Source organism: Scomber scombrus, chromosome 24, assembly GCF_963691925.1.
Source record: "Scomber scombrus chromosome 24, fScoSco1.1, whole genome shotgun sequence".
Lineage (NCBI taxonomy): Eukaryota > Metazoa > Chordata > Actinopteri > Scombriformes > Scombridae > Scomber > Scomber scombrus.
In genome coordinates, this window is record NC_084993.1 from 15,485,813 (window position 1) to 15,502,903 (window position 17,091).

The following is a 17,091-nucleotide window of genomic DNA, read 5'->3' on the forward strand; positions in this document are numbered from 1 at the left end:
GTAAAAGATTATAGTTTAAATGAATGGACTCTCTGTAAAAAGCATAAAACCATATAAAATCTGACAACAAGATAAAATGGGAAAACTAATCTCACACTCTCTCTCTCACACACACACACACACACACACACACACACGCCATCTTGCTGCCAGAAATACTATGTTAAAATGTGTATTTATCCGCTGCTGAAAATAGTCCCCAACAAATGCACTATTTCTTCCAGTTTGAGTAACATCTGATAAAAACTAGAGTGACCAGCTGTTTAGGAGTCTTTAAAAAAAATTAAAGAACTATATATTTGTGAGAAAAAAAATTACAATAGGGCTTAGAGCTGATAGCAAACAGAGAAGAAAGTCAGACTAACATATTGTTGGTTTTGGGTATTTTTATGGGATATATCAGCAGCCTTATCCCTTAAGCTTCTAAAACAGGGAGGAGTCCCTCTCTGGGGAAGCATGATGGATTTTTGACTTGATGTGTCAAATGGTTAAAAAGTCACCAAAATCACAGGGACCACTGTCTAAGCAGTGGTGGTACTGCTCCATTTTAAACCACAGTGGCCAGCTGTCGTTTTAGAGGGGGGCAGTTTAATTAACTCCTAAACTAAGCTCTCATTTTTAGCAGAAATGGCTCAGAAAATAAGATTACTGCTTTTATAGAAATAATGTGCAAAGTAGGACAGTGTGTCATTGGATCTGTCCCCGTGACTGAGCTCATTAGACAACACACTGTAACAACAGCTTCAGTGTCCAGGCAGAAAACCTACAGCACATTATATAATCTGTTTACTGCATTCTTGTAGGACGATAAATACACACAACACTGGAAGAGAAACATTTAACCATCAGAAAAGAAACCAGTGACAAAAGAGACAGAGAGAGAAGGTGTATCTGATTCACATTACCTGATGTCTTCCTTCTGTCATGGAGGTGAATGGTTTCATATTAAGTAAAGTAACCTCACCTTTCTTCCTAATGGTAGATGTCAGTTAGGCTTCTATATCATGTTTGACCAAACACTGGCTGACAATTAACAGATATTATAACTACTGTTTCACACATTTGAGGAAATTCAATAATAAATGGGGAACATGTGCCCACAATTTGAAAAAAAGAAATATATCAAATAAGATGCACTTTAGGATGTCCAGGGTGCTGGGACACATTGTCCTGTCCTAGAACTGCAACTGTGTTTAAAGTTAATCTTGTATAGCTGATTTTATAACATATTTCATGACACACATTTCATGGCTGGCTCAACTAAGTTTGGCACATTAGTGGTCAAGTTTGTTTTTTCCTATTAAATTGCTCTTTATTGATTTTGAAAATTTCAGCACATTTACCACATTTTTTATTTAATCTTTAAATTCAGTTGTTTACTGACTGTGGACTATTCTTTGATTTGTTTTCTGCCTTGTTTGAGGGCAACATACCTGTGTACATGACCACGCCCCTCCCAACACATTACTGGTTAATGTCCCGGCCGGGAGAGCTGCATTTTCATTGGCTGCCTCATGTCAACACTGCAGCCTGTCTCCCAGCTGTGTCAAGGTGCTCACAGTCAAGTAGAAAGCACCGGAAGCTGTGCCGCTTTAAACACAACACGTTGGAATTGTTTTAAAAATTATGAGTGGAGTAACTTTTTAGAGTTCAGTTCTAATAATGTCATAGTGTAGAACATATTTATCCTGACCAACAGCATCAAAGCCGCTCATGCACTTTATTTTACTGATTAAAAGACGTCACGTGAGGTTAGCGTTTCTATTTTGAAAGTGCATAGCGGAAATGACTTGGACGCTGGTGCTGTATCGCTTCCTGGTTGATGTGGACAGAGGGAGAGCTGCTGGGTGAGGTCTACTGCTGGAGCTGAGTAAATAATGGGGAAACTCAGTAAGTTTGAGGCAGAAAAGCAACGAGATTCGTCGACTTAGCGAAGCTTTAAAACTCTCCCGTGTCCCGGGCTAACAGCCGTTCATCCCGGAGCTTCTCTGATGCCGCTTCCCGTTCATACCGGCAGTGTTTTGGTGCATCCCTATGGACGTTAACGCTAGCTGCTAACCCGAAGTCGCTAGCACCACAGTGCACCTGTCACGGTCTGCTTTGTCTCTTTCATATCAGTGGTTCACTTTTCTATTATCTATTAGTTCATATAAACATTATCTACTTTTACCGGTTAGTTTCCCCAGCGTGGAAGCTGTTACTGTATCTGAAAACAAAGCCAGACAAAGAGGATGGACTGACAGCAACTCTGTGCGTCTAGAAATGTATGATAGGAGTTGTGTTTGCGTCCCACTGGATATTTCTAAACCCAAACAGTAAAGTAGTCTCTAAATTACACAATGGCGTCCTCCAAAGCAAAGGTTGGAGTCAACAATGAGACCAACTCCCTGAAAGACAGTAAAAGCAACGCCGGCAGTTCAGCTGGAGAAGCATCACCAAATAACCGGATATATTGCCTTGATGAGCTGGAGACCATCGCTACAGTGGGTGAGTTCAACTACACCTCACTCAGTGCTGGACTGATGGAAAGTAACTCACTGCATTTCCTCAAGTTCTGTACTTAAGTAACATTTTGAGGTACTTGTACTTTATTTGAGTATTTCCACGTGATGCTACTTTTATTTGACATCTTTAGTTACTTATAGATGAAGATTTGACACAATGGATAATATAACAAGCTTTTAAAATACAACACATTGTTAAAGATGAAACCAGTGGTTTCCAACCTTTTTTTGTCTTTTGACGTCTTACAAAAAGCAGTGTGTAGTCGGGCTCACATTTCAGATGTCTATGAGTTGTTAACAGCTCCACCAAATAGTGATTTTTCCCTCTAAACTTCTCACATGGTTTCATTTCAATAAATGTTCAAATGATCCAATATTTCAGCAAAGAAAAAAGATTAGAGAAAAAGTCCAAAAACTGAAAACACATTTTGTTTCTTTCCTCTCCCATTAATCATCTCACCACCCCTCACATTTATTTGCTGACCCTTTGGAGGGGCCCCACCCCTAGCTTGGGAACCACTGGACTAAACTAGCTAACTGTATATCAAGTAGTGTAAACTAGCTCCACCTCCAGCAGCTACAACAGTAACATGCTGCTCTAACACTGATGCTTCACTATTAACGATGTCATATACAATAATATATCAGTCAGAGGGACCAAACCACTACTTTTACTGTAATACTGCATACTACATCACTCATATTACTTATGTACGTTCACTATAGTACGATTTTTCATGCAGGACTGTTACTTGTAATGGAGTACTTTTACATTGCTGTATTGGTACTTGTATTGGTACTATGTATAGGTACTGAGTTATTCTTCTACCACTGGTCTCACTTTGTCACAACATGGTCTCCGAACTACGTGAGAGATTGAAGCGTGAAATAGAGCATTCATGTAATAATATAGTTAACGTAGTACAGGATCATACATGACAGGGCGGGGTAACCTAAATGCTTTTTAAATAACAACTGAAATGTGTTTGTGGCATCGAGTATCAGATTATGGTCACATAGAGCTCTATTATTAGACTGTATGAATAATTGATTATTGTGCTGACTAGGTTCACAGTCTTTCAAGTCAGTCTTAGAACAGCACTCTAGTGTTCATATGAATGTTGACACTCTAGATTAGTCGTCTTCTCTGTATAATAAAAAAAAAAAGTATGTTCAAATCTCACAGAATCAAAGGTTATGTTGTCGTTTAGGTTGACCAACTGTCCAAAATCCAAAGATATTCAGTTTACTGTCATGTATGACAAAGGAAAGCAATACATCCTGACATCTGAGAAGCTGAAACGATTGTCGTATTTTCTTAATAAAATAACTAAGGTGATTATTTGGTTATGAGAATAGTTGCAGATACATTTTCTGGCGATGGATTGATTAATCAACTAATATGATTGCAGGTCTAAATGCCTCTGTTGATCACAAAAATGTATTCAATGTCATCAAAACTGTATTGCAAAGTTCACCTGGAGCTAATGTGAGGCTTCAGCAGTCGACTGAACTAGTGGTTTTGACAGAACAACTCACATGGTTGGTTTGGCAGTATATTGGGTGCAACCAATGTACCATAAATAGAAGCATAAATGGAGTTGGACTGATGTCAAAAATGATCAACTCAAATCTGATTGGAACTGTAATACTGAATTTCACCACTAGGTGTTGCATGTGAACATAATGAGAGTTGATGAATGAGAGCGTGTTGGCGCCACAGACAGAACAGCTGAGTGATAGTCTTACCTTAACCTTAACTAACCCAATCAATGAAGGCAATAACTGCTAGCCAATCAGAGGCAGAGTATGCCGTGTCTTTCTGGAAGCACTGCTGCTACGCACAGCACGGCTATGCTATGCTAACAATGCTAGCCATGCTAACTTGCTGCTAGGGAGGGGAATCTACAACCCGTTCGAGCCATCAGGATCATATGCCTCTGAGCTTATTGGTTCCTCTCATTCATGCCCCAGTGTGTTGACTGGATGGAAAAGGCGGACCTCATCTGTGAGGATAGTGCAGCCTCCAGACTGTTTACAGCGCGACACGCTTAAGTTATCTTTAGCTATCTTGTAGTTCATCTTTAAAAACAGCAGCAGGTGCAAGCCTGTTTTGATTAAATGACAAAATAATTACCTTTCGTGAGATGAACGTGAAGTTTACTGTGAACTTTTTAGGCCGTAAGCATGCTAACGTTAGCAGAGCGGCGCGGCTAACTCCAGCAGTAACAAACGAGAGCAGCTGATCAACACACACTGCAACATTTAACAACTTAAACCAACTGTGAGCTGAAGAAAATAACTGTCTGTCTCACCTCAACTTTTTCCACATAAAGAATTGATCAGAAATTGATAAGGTAATCAATTAGGAATCTGATCAATAGGCAGTCTCGGTAATGGCATGTATATCAACAAAATCTTATCAATTCCCATCCCTACTTGCTGCTAGCTACCGTGTAGGCTGGTCAAATGATCTGTTTTATCCTTTTGTACCTGCAGGCTGTTTCTAAACACAAGCTGTAGACCTGTCATGACAACTAATATTATTGGACGATATATTGTCTCAGAAATAATCGCGATAAACTATATTTTTGTCATCTGAAGATCATTTTATACTGCTGGTATAATGATAATACAATAGCATCATTATGCAAAGTGTGGCAATATTGAGATCAAGGTGTCCATGTATCATACGATAAGTCCATATATAGACATGATGATGTAAATATTTCCGTTATTTTACGATAAGTAGATCATTATTGTGACAGACCTAACAAGCTGCTGTCAGACTATTAGCCCGGGTCAGTCCAGTTTCAGCAGCAGCCGGCAATGTTAGAGTCAGAGCATCCATGTGAGACACCTAGACATCACATAAAGGCAAACTGGTTTAAGCTTATTCACCAGACCAGCAATATCAGAAACTGACCCAGTCCTATCCATAAAATATCAGGAAACAGTAATAAATGTGTAGCAGTGCTGTCCAAAGTGACGTCCTCGTCTTATTTTGTCCAACAGCACACAAAGATATTCAGCTTACTGCAACTGAAGACTTAAAATAACAGCAAATATTCATATTTAAGAAACTGAAAACAGCATTTGGAGATTATTTTCTTTAAAAGTGAATCAATCATCAATTTTAATATTTGACAACTAACATGTGACTGCAGGTAGTTTGACTTGAAACTTTGAAGTCTGTTTAAAGTCAATTCGTTGATTTACTTCTAAACACATTATACATGTTGGAAAATGCTTCCAGAAAACATGTGATAACTAAGGCTGATAAATATGCAGTAGTGAATTGTGGAGATGGAGCATTAAACTGTTTCTCACCCTGTAATTTTTCCTGATTTTCTGAGCCTGCAAAAAACGGCTACTCCATGACGTAGTGGCATACCCACATGACCTTGGTCCCTCCCCTACTATATAAGACCGAGAGGCCACTCTCCTCAGTGGTTAACCTGCCTAGTGGCCAGTTATTGTTACTACATCTAACACTATTACTACTACAGTCTACAATTCGCCAGTTAGCTGAGTTAGCAGCAGAAAGCTCTCAGACAGAGCATCCATGTTTCAGGCAGCGGTGGTGATTTTGATTGACAGGTGACACTTGGTAGGGGGGCGGGGTTTTAGCAAATTCAGCGGACACGCCCACAGCGTTTGGGAGCAGAGACAGAGGCTGATTTTTACACAACTTTGAAGCCTAATTTCATATATTTGGCGATTTTTTTAATCATTCAAATTTGGCAGGGTGGTTAACAACATAATTTTCTGTGGTATGTCACACTCAGAACACATATTTATTTTTACTTTACACAGACTTTAATAAGACGGCACACTTCACTGATGTATCAAATAACATTTTTTAAATGTATTGTTATCAAGATAAGAGCTCCTGTCATGTCAGAAGTGCTTTATCATGAGGCACACTGTTCCAGCTGACCTACTTGATTCTTCATTTAATCATTTAGTACATGTAGTGCTGTCTCTGGTTGTTCCACTGAAATCTAAAAAGCAAAAGTCCCAAAGATATAAACACACACACACACACACACACACACACACACGCACGCACGCACGCACGCACGCACGCACGCACGCACGCACGCACGCACGCACGCACGCACACGCGCGCGCGCGTTAGATTACCTAATCTAATCTTTTGATCAACTCTTGTATTCGTATGCTGAAATCACAGACATGAGACACTCACAATGTTTTATAGACTCATGACATTGTCACTGCATGTGTCACCCAGACATGGAAGAAGGCCTCCTCCTTACCCTCCCTTACTTTACTTGCTCAGTTGTTTTGGGTGCCAGGATGCCCGTGGAACCATGATGATGTTATTTGATCCCATAAACTATAATATTTCTGTTTGACAAACTTCAGCCTACAACAAATCCATAAATGCTCACATTTATTGGTTTCAGACTCTGAGAAAGTGTTAAAAAGACTCAAATTCCCCCCAAACTACTGTAACTCTGAACTATCTCTATAACCAACTCACACACATCTAAACTAGTCTATGTGATCTGCTTTTGATAAGTAATGTAAGACTGTTGAGAATCATTTTAGGGTTAGGGTGCTGGAGGACACTTTTTATGGAAAAACTAAATTCAGCTTGTTAGTTGACATTTTGAATTCAGCACATATCCATATATGAATGGTTAGTGTTTAATGTCTGAAGGGCTCTACAAGTTCAAGTTTTCATGTTTTTTGCAGCACTGAAGTTCAGTTTGGAAAGTTCAACCATAGCATTGGGAGTTACTCATTCATCAGGAACCACATAATAACCCACGGTGCTCAGTTTTGTATACATTCAGTTTCGTGCTGTTGTCATAATGAGCACTCAGTTTTGAAGTGATTGCAGCAGGAGTGCAGTCAGCATGAATAACCTGAACCTCAGGGCTGGATACGTTTGTTATTAGCAAATTCACCGGAAGAGACTGTTAAAAAAGCTGCCTGCAGTCAGAGGAGTGTACACTGGTCAGTGAATGAGGAGAGTTTTCCTCTCAAGGTTAGTCAAGTTGAATCCATGTTCAGGCAGAAACCTGCCCTGTAGGGAGGAGCTCTGCTAAAAGTTTGAGTCACACCTACATCACAGGATTACACAAGAAATGACTCAGCAAGCTTTTATGTCTGTACAAAACAAAACAAAGAATCATCATCTGCAACCTTATCCTTCTGTTCATCTGTTCATTCTTTATTTGGTAGTTACTCTGTGAAGCACTGTGAAACTCTGTGACGCTCTGTGAAGCTGTGTGAGGCTCTGTGAAGCTCTGTGAAGATGTGTGAGGCTCCGTGAGGCTCCGTGAGGCTCTGTGACGCTCTGTGAAGCTGTGTGAGACTATGTGAAGCTCTGTGAGGCTCTGTGAAGCTCTGTGAAGGTGTGTGAGGCTCCGTGAGGCTCTGTGAAGCTCTGTGAGGCTCTGTGAAGCTCTGAAGCTGTGTGAGGCTCTGTGAAGCTCTGTGAAGCTGCGTGAGGCTCTGTGAAGCTCTGTGAGAATCTGTGAAGCTCTGTGAGACTGTGAGGCTCTAAAGCTGTGTGAGGCTCTGCATAGCTGTGTGAGGCTCCGTGAAGCTCTGTGAGAATCTGTGAAGCTCTGTGAGGCTCTGTGAAGCTCTGTGAGACTCTGTGACGCTCTGTGACACTCTGTGATGCTCTGTGAGACTCTGTGAGACTCTGTGACGCTCTGTGAAGCTCTGTGAAGCTTTCTGAGGCTCTGTGAAGCTCTGTGAGACTCTGTGAAGCTCTGTGAAGCTCTCTGAGGCTCTGTGAAGCTCTGTGAGACTGTGAATCTCTGTGAGACTCTGTGAAGCTCTGTGAGGCTCTGCTAGAGAAGCAGAGTAGAGGTATCTGACACGGCTTCTCCTATTTCCAAGTTGCACAGAGAAAAATAAATTCCGTTTTAATCGTCCAATTCCGCGATTCTGTCCGCGATTCCGTGATCGCAGAAATCATAGGGCCCTAAACATGCATGATAAGCTGGTGTAATGTTTAGCATCTTAGTGAGGTTTTTGCTTTTGTTAATTAGCTCAAAAGATAAAGTACAGCTGAGTCTGAAGGGAGTGTCATGGATTTTATGTGTCATAAACTAAATTACTGGACAAATCAACATTTGGATCTAATAATCAGTACAAAGGAAAATATGTAGCTGTGTTCTGTGCTGCTCTTTATTATCACATACTCTGTTTGAATATAGCAGATTTTTTTTTCAGTTTCTGTTGTCAGACATCGTAGAGAATGAAATATCATCATGACATCATCTGATAAAATAAACCGAAATAATGACAGTAACTGTGCTGTGATGCAGAATGAGACAAAGATGGAGGAACATCCATAAACAATCTGTTACCATCTAAACTCAGCATGCTTGTGAAACTAGACAGCCTGATCCTGATGATATTAAAGAGTTAATGACTGGTCAACATTTCATGGCAATCGATCTTCAATTGAGCGGATTCAAAAGGCTGAGTCTATATGTGTTAACTGTATCATTACACCTGCATCAGCACTTATTGGATGAAACTCAGCTTCTCTGTGTGTGTGCATGTGTGTGTGTGTGCAGGTCTGTTTCTGACTCTCAGCTGGATTTGAATGGTAGCTGTCCTGGGGGGATTTGGGATGCTTGACACAGCAGTCAGTAGATGACTGTTCCCTCTGTGTTTGTGTGTGTGTGTGTGTGGGTGGGGGGGTGTTGCCCTTTCCACTAGCAGAGTCATTGAGCTTCACTTGTGAAATGTTTGTCTTGCACAGATTGAATCTTAAGTTGTGTTTAAACAGGGTGGTAACAGAGCAGCATGTTACACCAGCCTATCTGACTGATGTCATTTTAATATTATGACTCAGTATTATCTGTATTATTATTCATACTATTGTTAATGCTATTGATCACAGTAGTATTGTTCATTGTGATATCTACTACATTGTGTACAACATTGCACCAAAGATTACTGCACTTATACAGTTATGTTTCCTAAAGCCCAAGACACACACACACACACACACACACACACACACCACACACACACAAACACACACACGAAAACACAACGTCAATTTTATAGATTTTATACATTTGAAAACAACAGGTGCTTTACACAGAGAGACAATTACATTCAGATAAACATAGAAACATAATACATTAATGACTTCAAATAGCTATAGATGTTCAGACAGGTTTAACAGATGGACCAAGCTTTCCATAGTCCACGGGGAAAAAGGAAATGCCCCTTTAGATTTGAAACATGGAGTGAAGACCATTGATTCTATATAAAACTGCTGCTTATAAATATAAAATCATCTCAAAAAAATGATCTAGTATAATTCATTATTATTCAGTGTCAGCTGTCATGCTTTATGTGTGAGATGTCCTTTAATGGAAACATTCTACATGATGAACAAAAACATGAGTAATAAATGTGTCAGAGCAGGAACATGAGCATCTTTCAGTCAGCTTGTAACTAAAACAATAAATACATGTTGTTGTTTGGGGACAAATATAGAACCACCAATCATCTCTTGAGTCTCCTTGTCCACCAATAGCATTGCTGTTGTACAGTTGACAGTGTAACAGTGCTGCAGTCTGATCATAAAAGGCCAGATGGTGGTGGAACAGACAGAGTGATGACACTGCATCCCTCTGACCTTTTTTTTTTTTTTTTTTCTTCATTAATAGTAATAGTTTCATTTCACAGGCAGATTTAACATGCTTTCTGATTTATGATATCATGTCGCATACTTTACACAAGACATCCAGCTCAATAATATGCATTAAGCCACATGCAGCCAACAAAAGCCTGAGCTTAATATGTGTAAGGGAGGTGTGCGGCACCCATCGTGTGCTGTTGGGAGGAAGCTCCGAAGCTTATGAGCGCCCGCATAAAAATCCAATTTGCCGAGCCATTTTGTCTGATGAGAGGGATTTGCTGCCTAAAACAAATCAGCTAAAGCTCTTTATCTGCCCACTGTTGTTTAATTGTCATTGAAATCATGAGGCGACTCTCTTGTGCCATTAGATTTATTTGCTGCCGTCACATGCCGCTGGGCCTATATGACCCCGGGAACGTCGCTGGAATAGCTGGGCCTTCGTCCTGTCGGAGGACGTGAATCTAAGGGCAACATTCCTGTTCTCTACTTGACTATTGTTAATGTTGCCGGTGTGAATGCGTTACTCATAAAAGCCGCATCCAGCCAGAACAGGAATTTCAGGAGGTGCAGAGCAGGTGGAAGACGAATAAGGAGTGACCTAGTTTTCAGAGGGGTAAATATCAATTACAGTGCATTACTCTCTGGAATCAGGCGTCCATTTCTCCATTCAGTCTCATTATCAGCCGCCTTTGTCCCTGCTCGCTTCCTGATAACAACCCCAGCTGAGGAAATACCAAAGAAGCAGCAGTATGATTTATAACCCTGCTGAGTGTGTGGAGAGAAGACCTCGGTCGTGTTTGTCTCCCTCCGTCATGTGTGTGTTCAGACACTTAAACAATGCAGGCCTGGTAGAGTGGAGTGGGGTGAAATGTTACACGGGTTCAGCAGATTGTCACGCAGAGAGACAGCGGGACAGATAACTGACAGCTCCCCCTGCTCGCCCCCCCCCCGTGTTTTTGTTGTTGTGGGGCTGCAGGATTCAGGTGATTTTCATGCATTATTTTGTATTTGAAGCTGATTAGAGGGAACAGTTCTGCAACACTTTGGTCGAAACAAAAAGCGTCCTCATTATGCTTCAGACAAAGTGCTCGTCGGATGGTCTGACGGCATCTGAAACCCAATTTTCAAATGCAGGATAGTGAGGGAGGCTGATCACAGCCACTTTACACTGTGATTCACCACATGAGCAGCAGAAGATTGAACCTCAGCAGCTGCAACTTTTCTTTCAAGCTACTTATTTTTTTTGTTCTAACACTACACACACTACTTCTGTCACTTTCCATGTGAACACATCCTGAAAGCATGTTTGTGTCTGTTTCCCCCATTTGTTAAATTCAACAGCTTGAAATTACAATGATTGGTTTCTATTCCATACATCAGTAGGAATATAGGTGTATGTAATAAGCACCAAACTGTTTCCTGCAGCAGCCTTCATTTAACATCAGACATGTTCGATTAGTCTACTGTAAATCTGCAGTGTGGAACTGTTGTGTCCCCCTTCTGGCAGTGAGCGTAATTACAAAAATGCTGTTGACGTGCTTTATGCTGACTGGCTTGTCTCACAGCTTCCAAAAAGTTTGAGCAAAATTCCAAATAAAGGTTATTTGAATAAAGCTCATATTGAGAATTTAAATGGTTGTTTTGTCACCTGAAAAAGATATAACAACATAGTAAAGTGACATATTAATACTGCAAGGAGAATTACAGCAGCTTTTTAGCAATGCATATTACAGCCTGACTGATATATTGGCCAGCTGATATTATGGGCTGATATAGTTATAGTTATAGTTATAGTTATTTATACCTTGTGTGAAGTTTAGTGTTTCAGTGTCTGATGTCATTTATTGTTAAACTGTAAAATATCATGTCTCCATTACATATCTAGTCACAAGTGTTTGATTCGAGGGATCATTGCAAAACGTGTGTTCATGTATATTTTCTGTGTATTTAATATTATTGGCCAATATTTCCATCCATTCATCTATTTTCTAATATTGGTATCGGCCTCAGCCCCGAAAATCCAGCATCAGTTGGGCTCTAATGCATACCCACTACCCAGTGTGTCTCATCGCCCTGTATTTATGTATATTTTAAAGTTTTTATGGGTATGAATGTGTATGTGGTCAGTGGTATGGGTGAGATGTGTTTGGGTTCATGCGTTTGCACTAGTGTACTAGTGTTATGTGTATATATTTTATATTTTTATGCTGCAGTTGGACTGCCCAAATGGAGTTTCATTGTACACTTGCAATGACAATAAAGATCCCTTTTGTGCTGAGGCCTGAGCATCCTTTGGGAAACAGAACATTAGGTAAAAAATGTGCTTTTATCATGTTGAGTGAAGACAAAGTGCTCGTATTACCGACCAATCATCATTCTCTGCACACATCCTCAGCTGCATTTATCCAACACTTGAGTCATTTTGTGTTCACTGGACATGTTTAGTTAAGTGCATTGATTTAAACTGCAGGTGCACATTCCTGTACAGTTTGAAGGAATGATTTTATTAAATATATATGACTAAAATGAGGCTGGTTAGATTAATACTGTTAATGCCATGCAGTGAACAGAATTGTGGAGGGAGATTTTGCCCTTTGGCAGTTCCAATAAAGTTTATCCAAACAAGACAGCCACATACTCAACAGCAGTGAAAAAGAAGAGAAAGGCAGTGTTATTATGTCCAATTCGACTGTGAATGTGAACAAAAACATTGTGTTGTGTTGTGATAAATCCACCTCACCTTAAAACAGCTCTGACCCTGATGTTTCTTTATAAAACCCTCAATGAAGACCTCTAAATGATCTCAGTGTTAGTGATACTGTTGGAAAAGATGCTCTCATAATGCCTGGAAAGTCTGACACTATCAGGATATTTGTTTTTTACCTGACGGCAACGGTGTATTGCTGTTTCTGTGTTGTCGTAGCAACACCAATAGGCCTGAGACAAAGGTTCATTGTAGGTAAAGCAGAGGGAGGAGACAGCCAGCATGTCGTTAGGAAGTAAGAGCAGCTCCATGTCTGACTCACAGCAGCTGTTATATCACAGATTGTCTTCACGCACTTATTGTCTTCACACTGCTGCTCTGGAGGAGAGAAGCAGCAGATATCAGGACGACATGAGGCCACAGAAAGTGTGTCCTCAACCTGCTTTTGCCACCATCACTGCCCCCTGCTGCTGCCTCACCATCCTGCTCTGAATACCAGCACAGATAGTCTACAAGGCTTTAAATATCTTTCAAGTCAAAATAACTCATAAAAGTTATCCATCATGTTTCTTTGATAGTTTGTGGTTTCCCCTAGCAACAGACAAAAATATAGATGTGTCAGACTTGGCAGCGGCGATAGTGTTATTATGTTTAGATCATATCAGATTAAAGATGGTGATCTTGTTGAGTACCACTGACATGAACACAAAGAGAGTTATTCACCAAATCAACAACTACTCTGCAAAGACAGAAACTGAAAGTAAACTTTCATCTGTTGCCTGGAGGGTTACAGTTTACTGGAAGTTACAGCCTGTCTTCACTCCATCACAAATGGACTGATAATGGATAGTTGAGGCCTATGTTGATTTTGATATTTGAGTGTTTTTATTAAAGTCATTAAAGAATAGTAAGCAGGTATGTGTCTCATATCACATACTTAGTACACTTCTGTATAGTACACTATGGGCCTGATTTACTTTTGCGTGTTTAAAAAATAGTTTGCTATAAAAAAGCTTACTTGACATCACCTGCAACAAATGTGCAAGCTGATCTACTAACGCAGCGCGCTGAGGTTTGCGTCTTTTTAGCTGTGCAAGATAGTACGCACTGTCCATTTAGTACGTTTGCCATAATGAATACGTAATATGAGGCGTTTCAACCCCAGTGTGCAAAATACAGGGAGGAGGAGACGGAGGCACAATGACAGAGTACACAGGACGGATTTTTGGTCTTACTGAGAGCATTGACTTCGTCACTAATACTCTCCCATATGTCGGTTTTTCTGGTACTATTTGTTTTTGTTATAACTCAATATATTTGTTAACCTCTTCCACTAAAACCTGATCACATTTCATTTTGTGCTTGCAGCTTTCTGCTCGTCCAAACTTTCCATTAAGATACAAAACCCTCATTTAAATACTGCTGTCTCCACCCTGTTGCACCTGTTTTCATCTACGCAGTTATTCTTAGTAGATCGGCCGCAAAACGCACACAGCACAGCGAGGGTATGTATTGACTAGGGCTGGGTATTAGTACTCGATAGCTTTAAGGTATCGACCAAAATAAATCCAAACCAACTAGTATACCTGCAATCAATCCTGTTCGCACACAGAGCTAGAAAATATGACTGACTGTATGGACTTGCTCACAGCCAATCAACACAAGGGTTCTTTGATTTAATGCGACATGTGATTGGCCCACTGCCACAGCAGCTACATCCTGTCTGGTGGCATTTTATGCTTCTATTCACATGATGGGTATCAAATGAAGTACTCAGTTGGTATAAGTATCACTTTAAGGGTACGTTGATTGGTATTGGTATCGTAATTTTTTTAATGATACCTAACCCTAGTATAGACACACAGCAGTGCCCTCTGGTGGACAAACTATGGCACAGAAACACTATGGGTTACTGCCACTTGCTGTGCTGTTGCTACACTGACAGATGTTACCTCGTCCAAATCAAATGAACTTGGACGTGAGCTAACTTGAAGCTTTATTTGGCCTATTTACAGCAGTGTGTGCTCAAGGGGGAGATGCACTGAACATGGTGTTCCATAAGGCTGAGCTTGACCCTTCTTGACCTTCTCAAGAGGACCCAAGCTGAAGGCAATTTATGAAGCCTGATAACACCACACACTGTTGGCATCTCGAGAAAAAGCAACATTTGTATTACATGTACTCCCTGGATTGTAGATACTGAATCTTGTATTTTTATATCAAGGATCAAAATTGGAACATAATATTTTTTTGGACAGCTGTGCAAGCAGAAGATGGATGTGCAGCACCCAGAGAGTATACAGCACGCCTAAATCTGTGTCATCTACTAGTTCATCCTCATAGAAAACAAGTGTTTGGGCAACTTTTTGTATATACTTCATATACCATCACCCAGAGGGTAACAGCACAACGCAGCAGAGAGAGCTCGGCACTGAGAAATGAGTGGGACACCCTGCGAACACTGCAGCACTCAACAGAACTTCCAGCTGGTGAGAGAAGACGATAACTCTGCTCACAGGCTCTTTCAGCACAGGCTCATATAACTGTTGTTTTACTACTGCAGCAGAAACAGCCTGTGAGGAAGAAGCCACCTACAGGCAGATACTGTACATCATGACTCAGCTGCCATCAGTCACTGCGAGTCCTGCTGGACCAAATCTGGCCTACTGTCCTTTCTCTGCTAAGAAATAAATACACACCCGACTGCACCATGTGGTTAAACCCTTTACGTGTGTGTGTGTGTGTGTGTGTGTGTGTGTGTGTGTGTGTGTGTGTGTGTGTGTGTGTGTGTGTGTGTGTGTGTGTGTGTGTGTGTGTGTGTGTGTGTGCGTGTGTGTAATTCAGCAGGTGTGGTTCTGCTGTAACTGTTTGTTACAGTTGAAGCTAAATAGAAGCTGTTTAAATCCTCCCTAAACCGTCTTGCCCCAACAGACGCGCAATAACTCTCCTCCCTCCACAGATATAGTCACCTCCTGTATCACCAGTTTAATACCATTAGAAACAGCAAATCCAATACTGATCACTGATTGGTTCCTGTTCTTAAACTTCACTCTTAAACGGTGTAAAAGCTCCTACTTTGCTTCGTGTCTATGTGTAAATTAAAGCTGTGCTCACTTCTTAAAACCTCTAATCCTCTTTAACAGGGATCAGCCTCTTTTTTAGCAGTACCAGGATAAATCTGAAGGGTCACAAGATGATTTGGGGGAAATACCTAAACCATTCAAGAAGGGAGTGTCACTGCATGTGGGGGGACCTGTCCATATTTATGGATAATAGACCATAAGCTGTGCTGAAGAATCAATACATTGCTTTGTTTCAAGGTATCAACAGCCAAAAAGATTAGAAACCACATAACTACACGTCAGATTGATGGTGCTGTGTTCTGCTACATATAGCAGCAACTCAGATACAGTTGAATCGCAGAATTGGCTTTATTGTGATATATCATTATCGTGTGAAGAATATGGTGATAGTATCGTATGGTGACTTCATCTGTGATTCCCACTCTGACTTATCATTAACAGTAAATTGAGCTGTAAGAGATTGTAATAGGCATGTTTCACAGTTTTCTGATACTTTATAGACAACGTGATTAATTAAAAAAATAATCGGCAGATACATTTAAAAAAAAAAAAAAAAATCAATATTCAAAATATACACATGTTGGATGGTTCCAAGACAGTATTGAGGTTTGCCGATCAACCCCTACATATAATATTACAAACAATATGGATTATTAAAAAAATAAATAAACATTCAAAAAACAGTTTCATTTGTAGCCAACATTCTCCTTTAGCTGCATATACACATAGTATACACATAGTATACACATAGTATAAATATACAGTGAGTTGGAGATAATACATCACTGTCTGAGTGATGTATGCAGTGCTGAAGCAATTCATTGATTGACATAAAATAACTTTAATGCTTTTCATAATTGATTTATAAGCAAAAAGTAAAGTTAACAAATGATTATTTCATAAGTTCTAGCCATTTATGCATATTGATTTATTTGTGCATCACCTGTTTTTTGATCAGTTGTCAATGAGTGTATTTTAAGAGCACTTTTAGCCTGCATTAATTATAAATGACATGTCTGAGCCTCAGTACAGAACGTTCCAGCACCCACACATAATCAATACATGCTAAATGTTGGATAAGCAGTCATTTGTCATGGTCTAGTTCCCCTGTGTGCTGCGGATTCCTGTCACGGTGGTTAATCCTCTCCT

At 40.2% G+C, this 17,091-nt stretch overlaps 1 protein-coding gene across 1 annotated transcript in view; it reads left to right on the forward strand.

The window, feature by feature from the left end:
• The first annotated feature begins 1,855 nt into the window (after positions 1-1,855).
• Positions 1,856-17,091, forward strand: part of prkx (protein kinase X-linked) — a 48,053-nt gene continuing 32,817 nt past the window's right edge. The window contains exon 1 of the mRNA XM_062414660.1: positions 1,856-2,487. Within this exon, the coding sequence (XP_062270644.1) occupies positions 2,340-2,487 (148 nt within the window). The 5' untranslated portion in view covers positions 1,856-2,339. The remainder of the gene's footprint in view (positions 2,488-17,091) is intronic.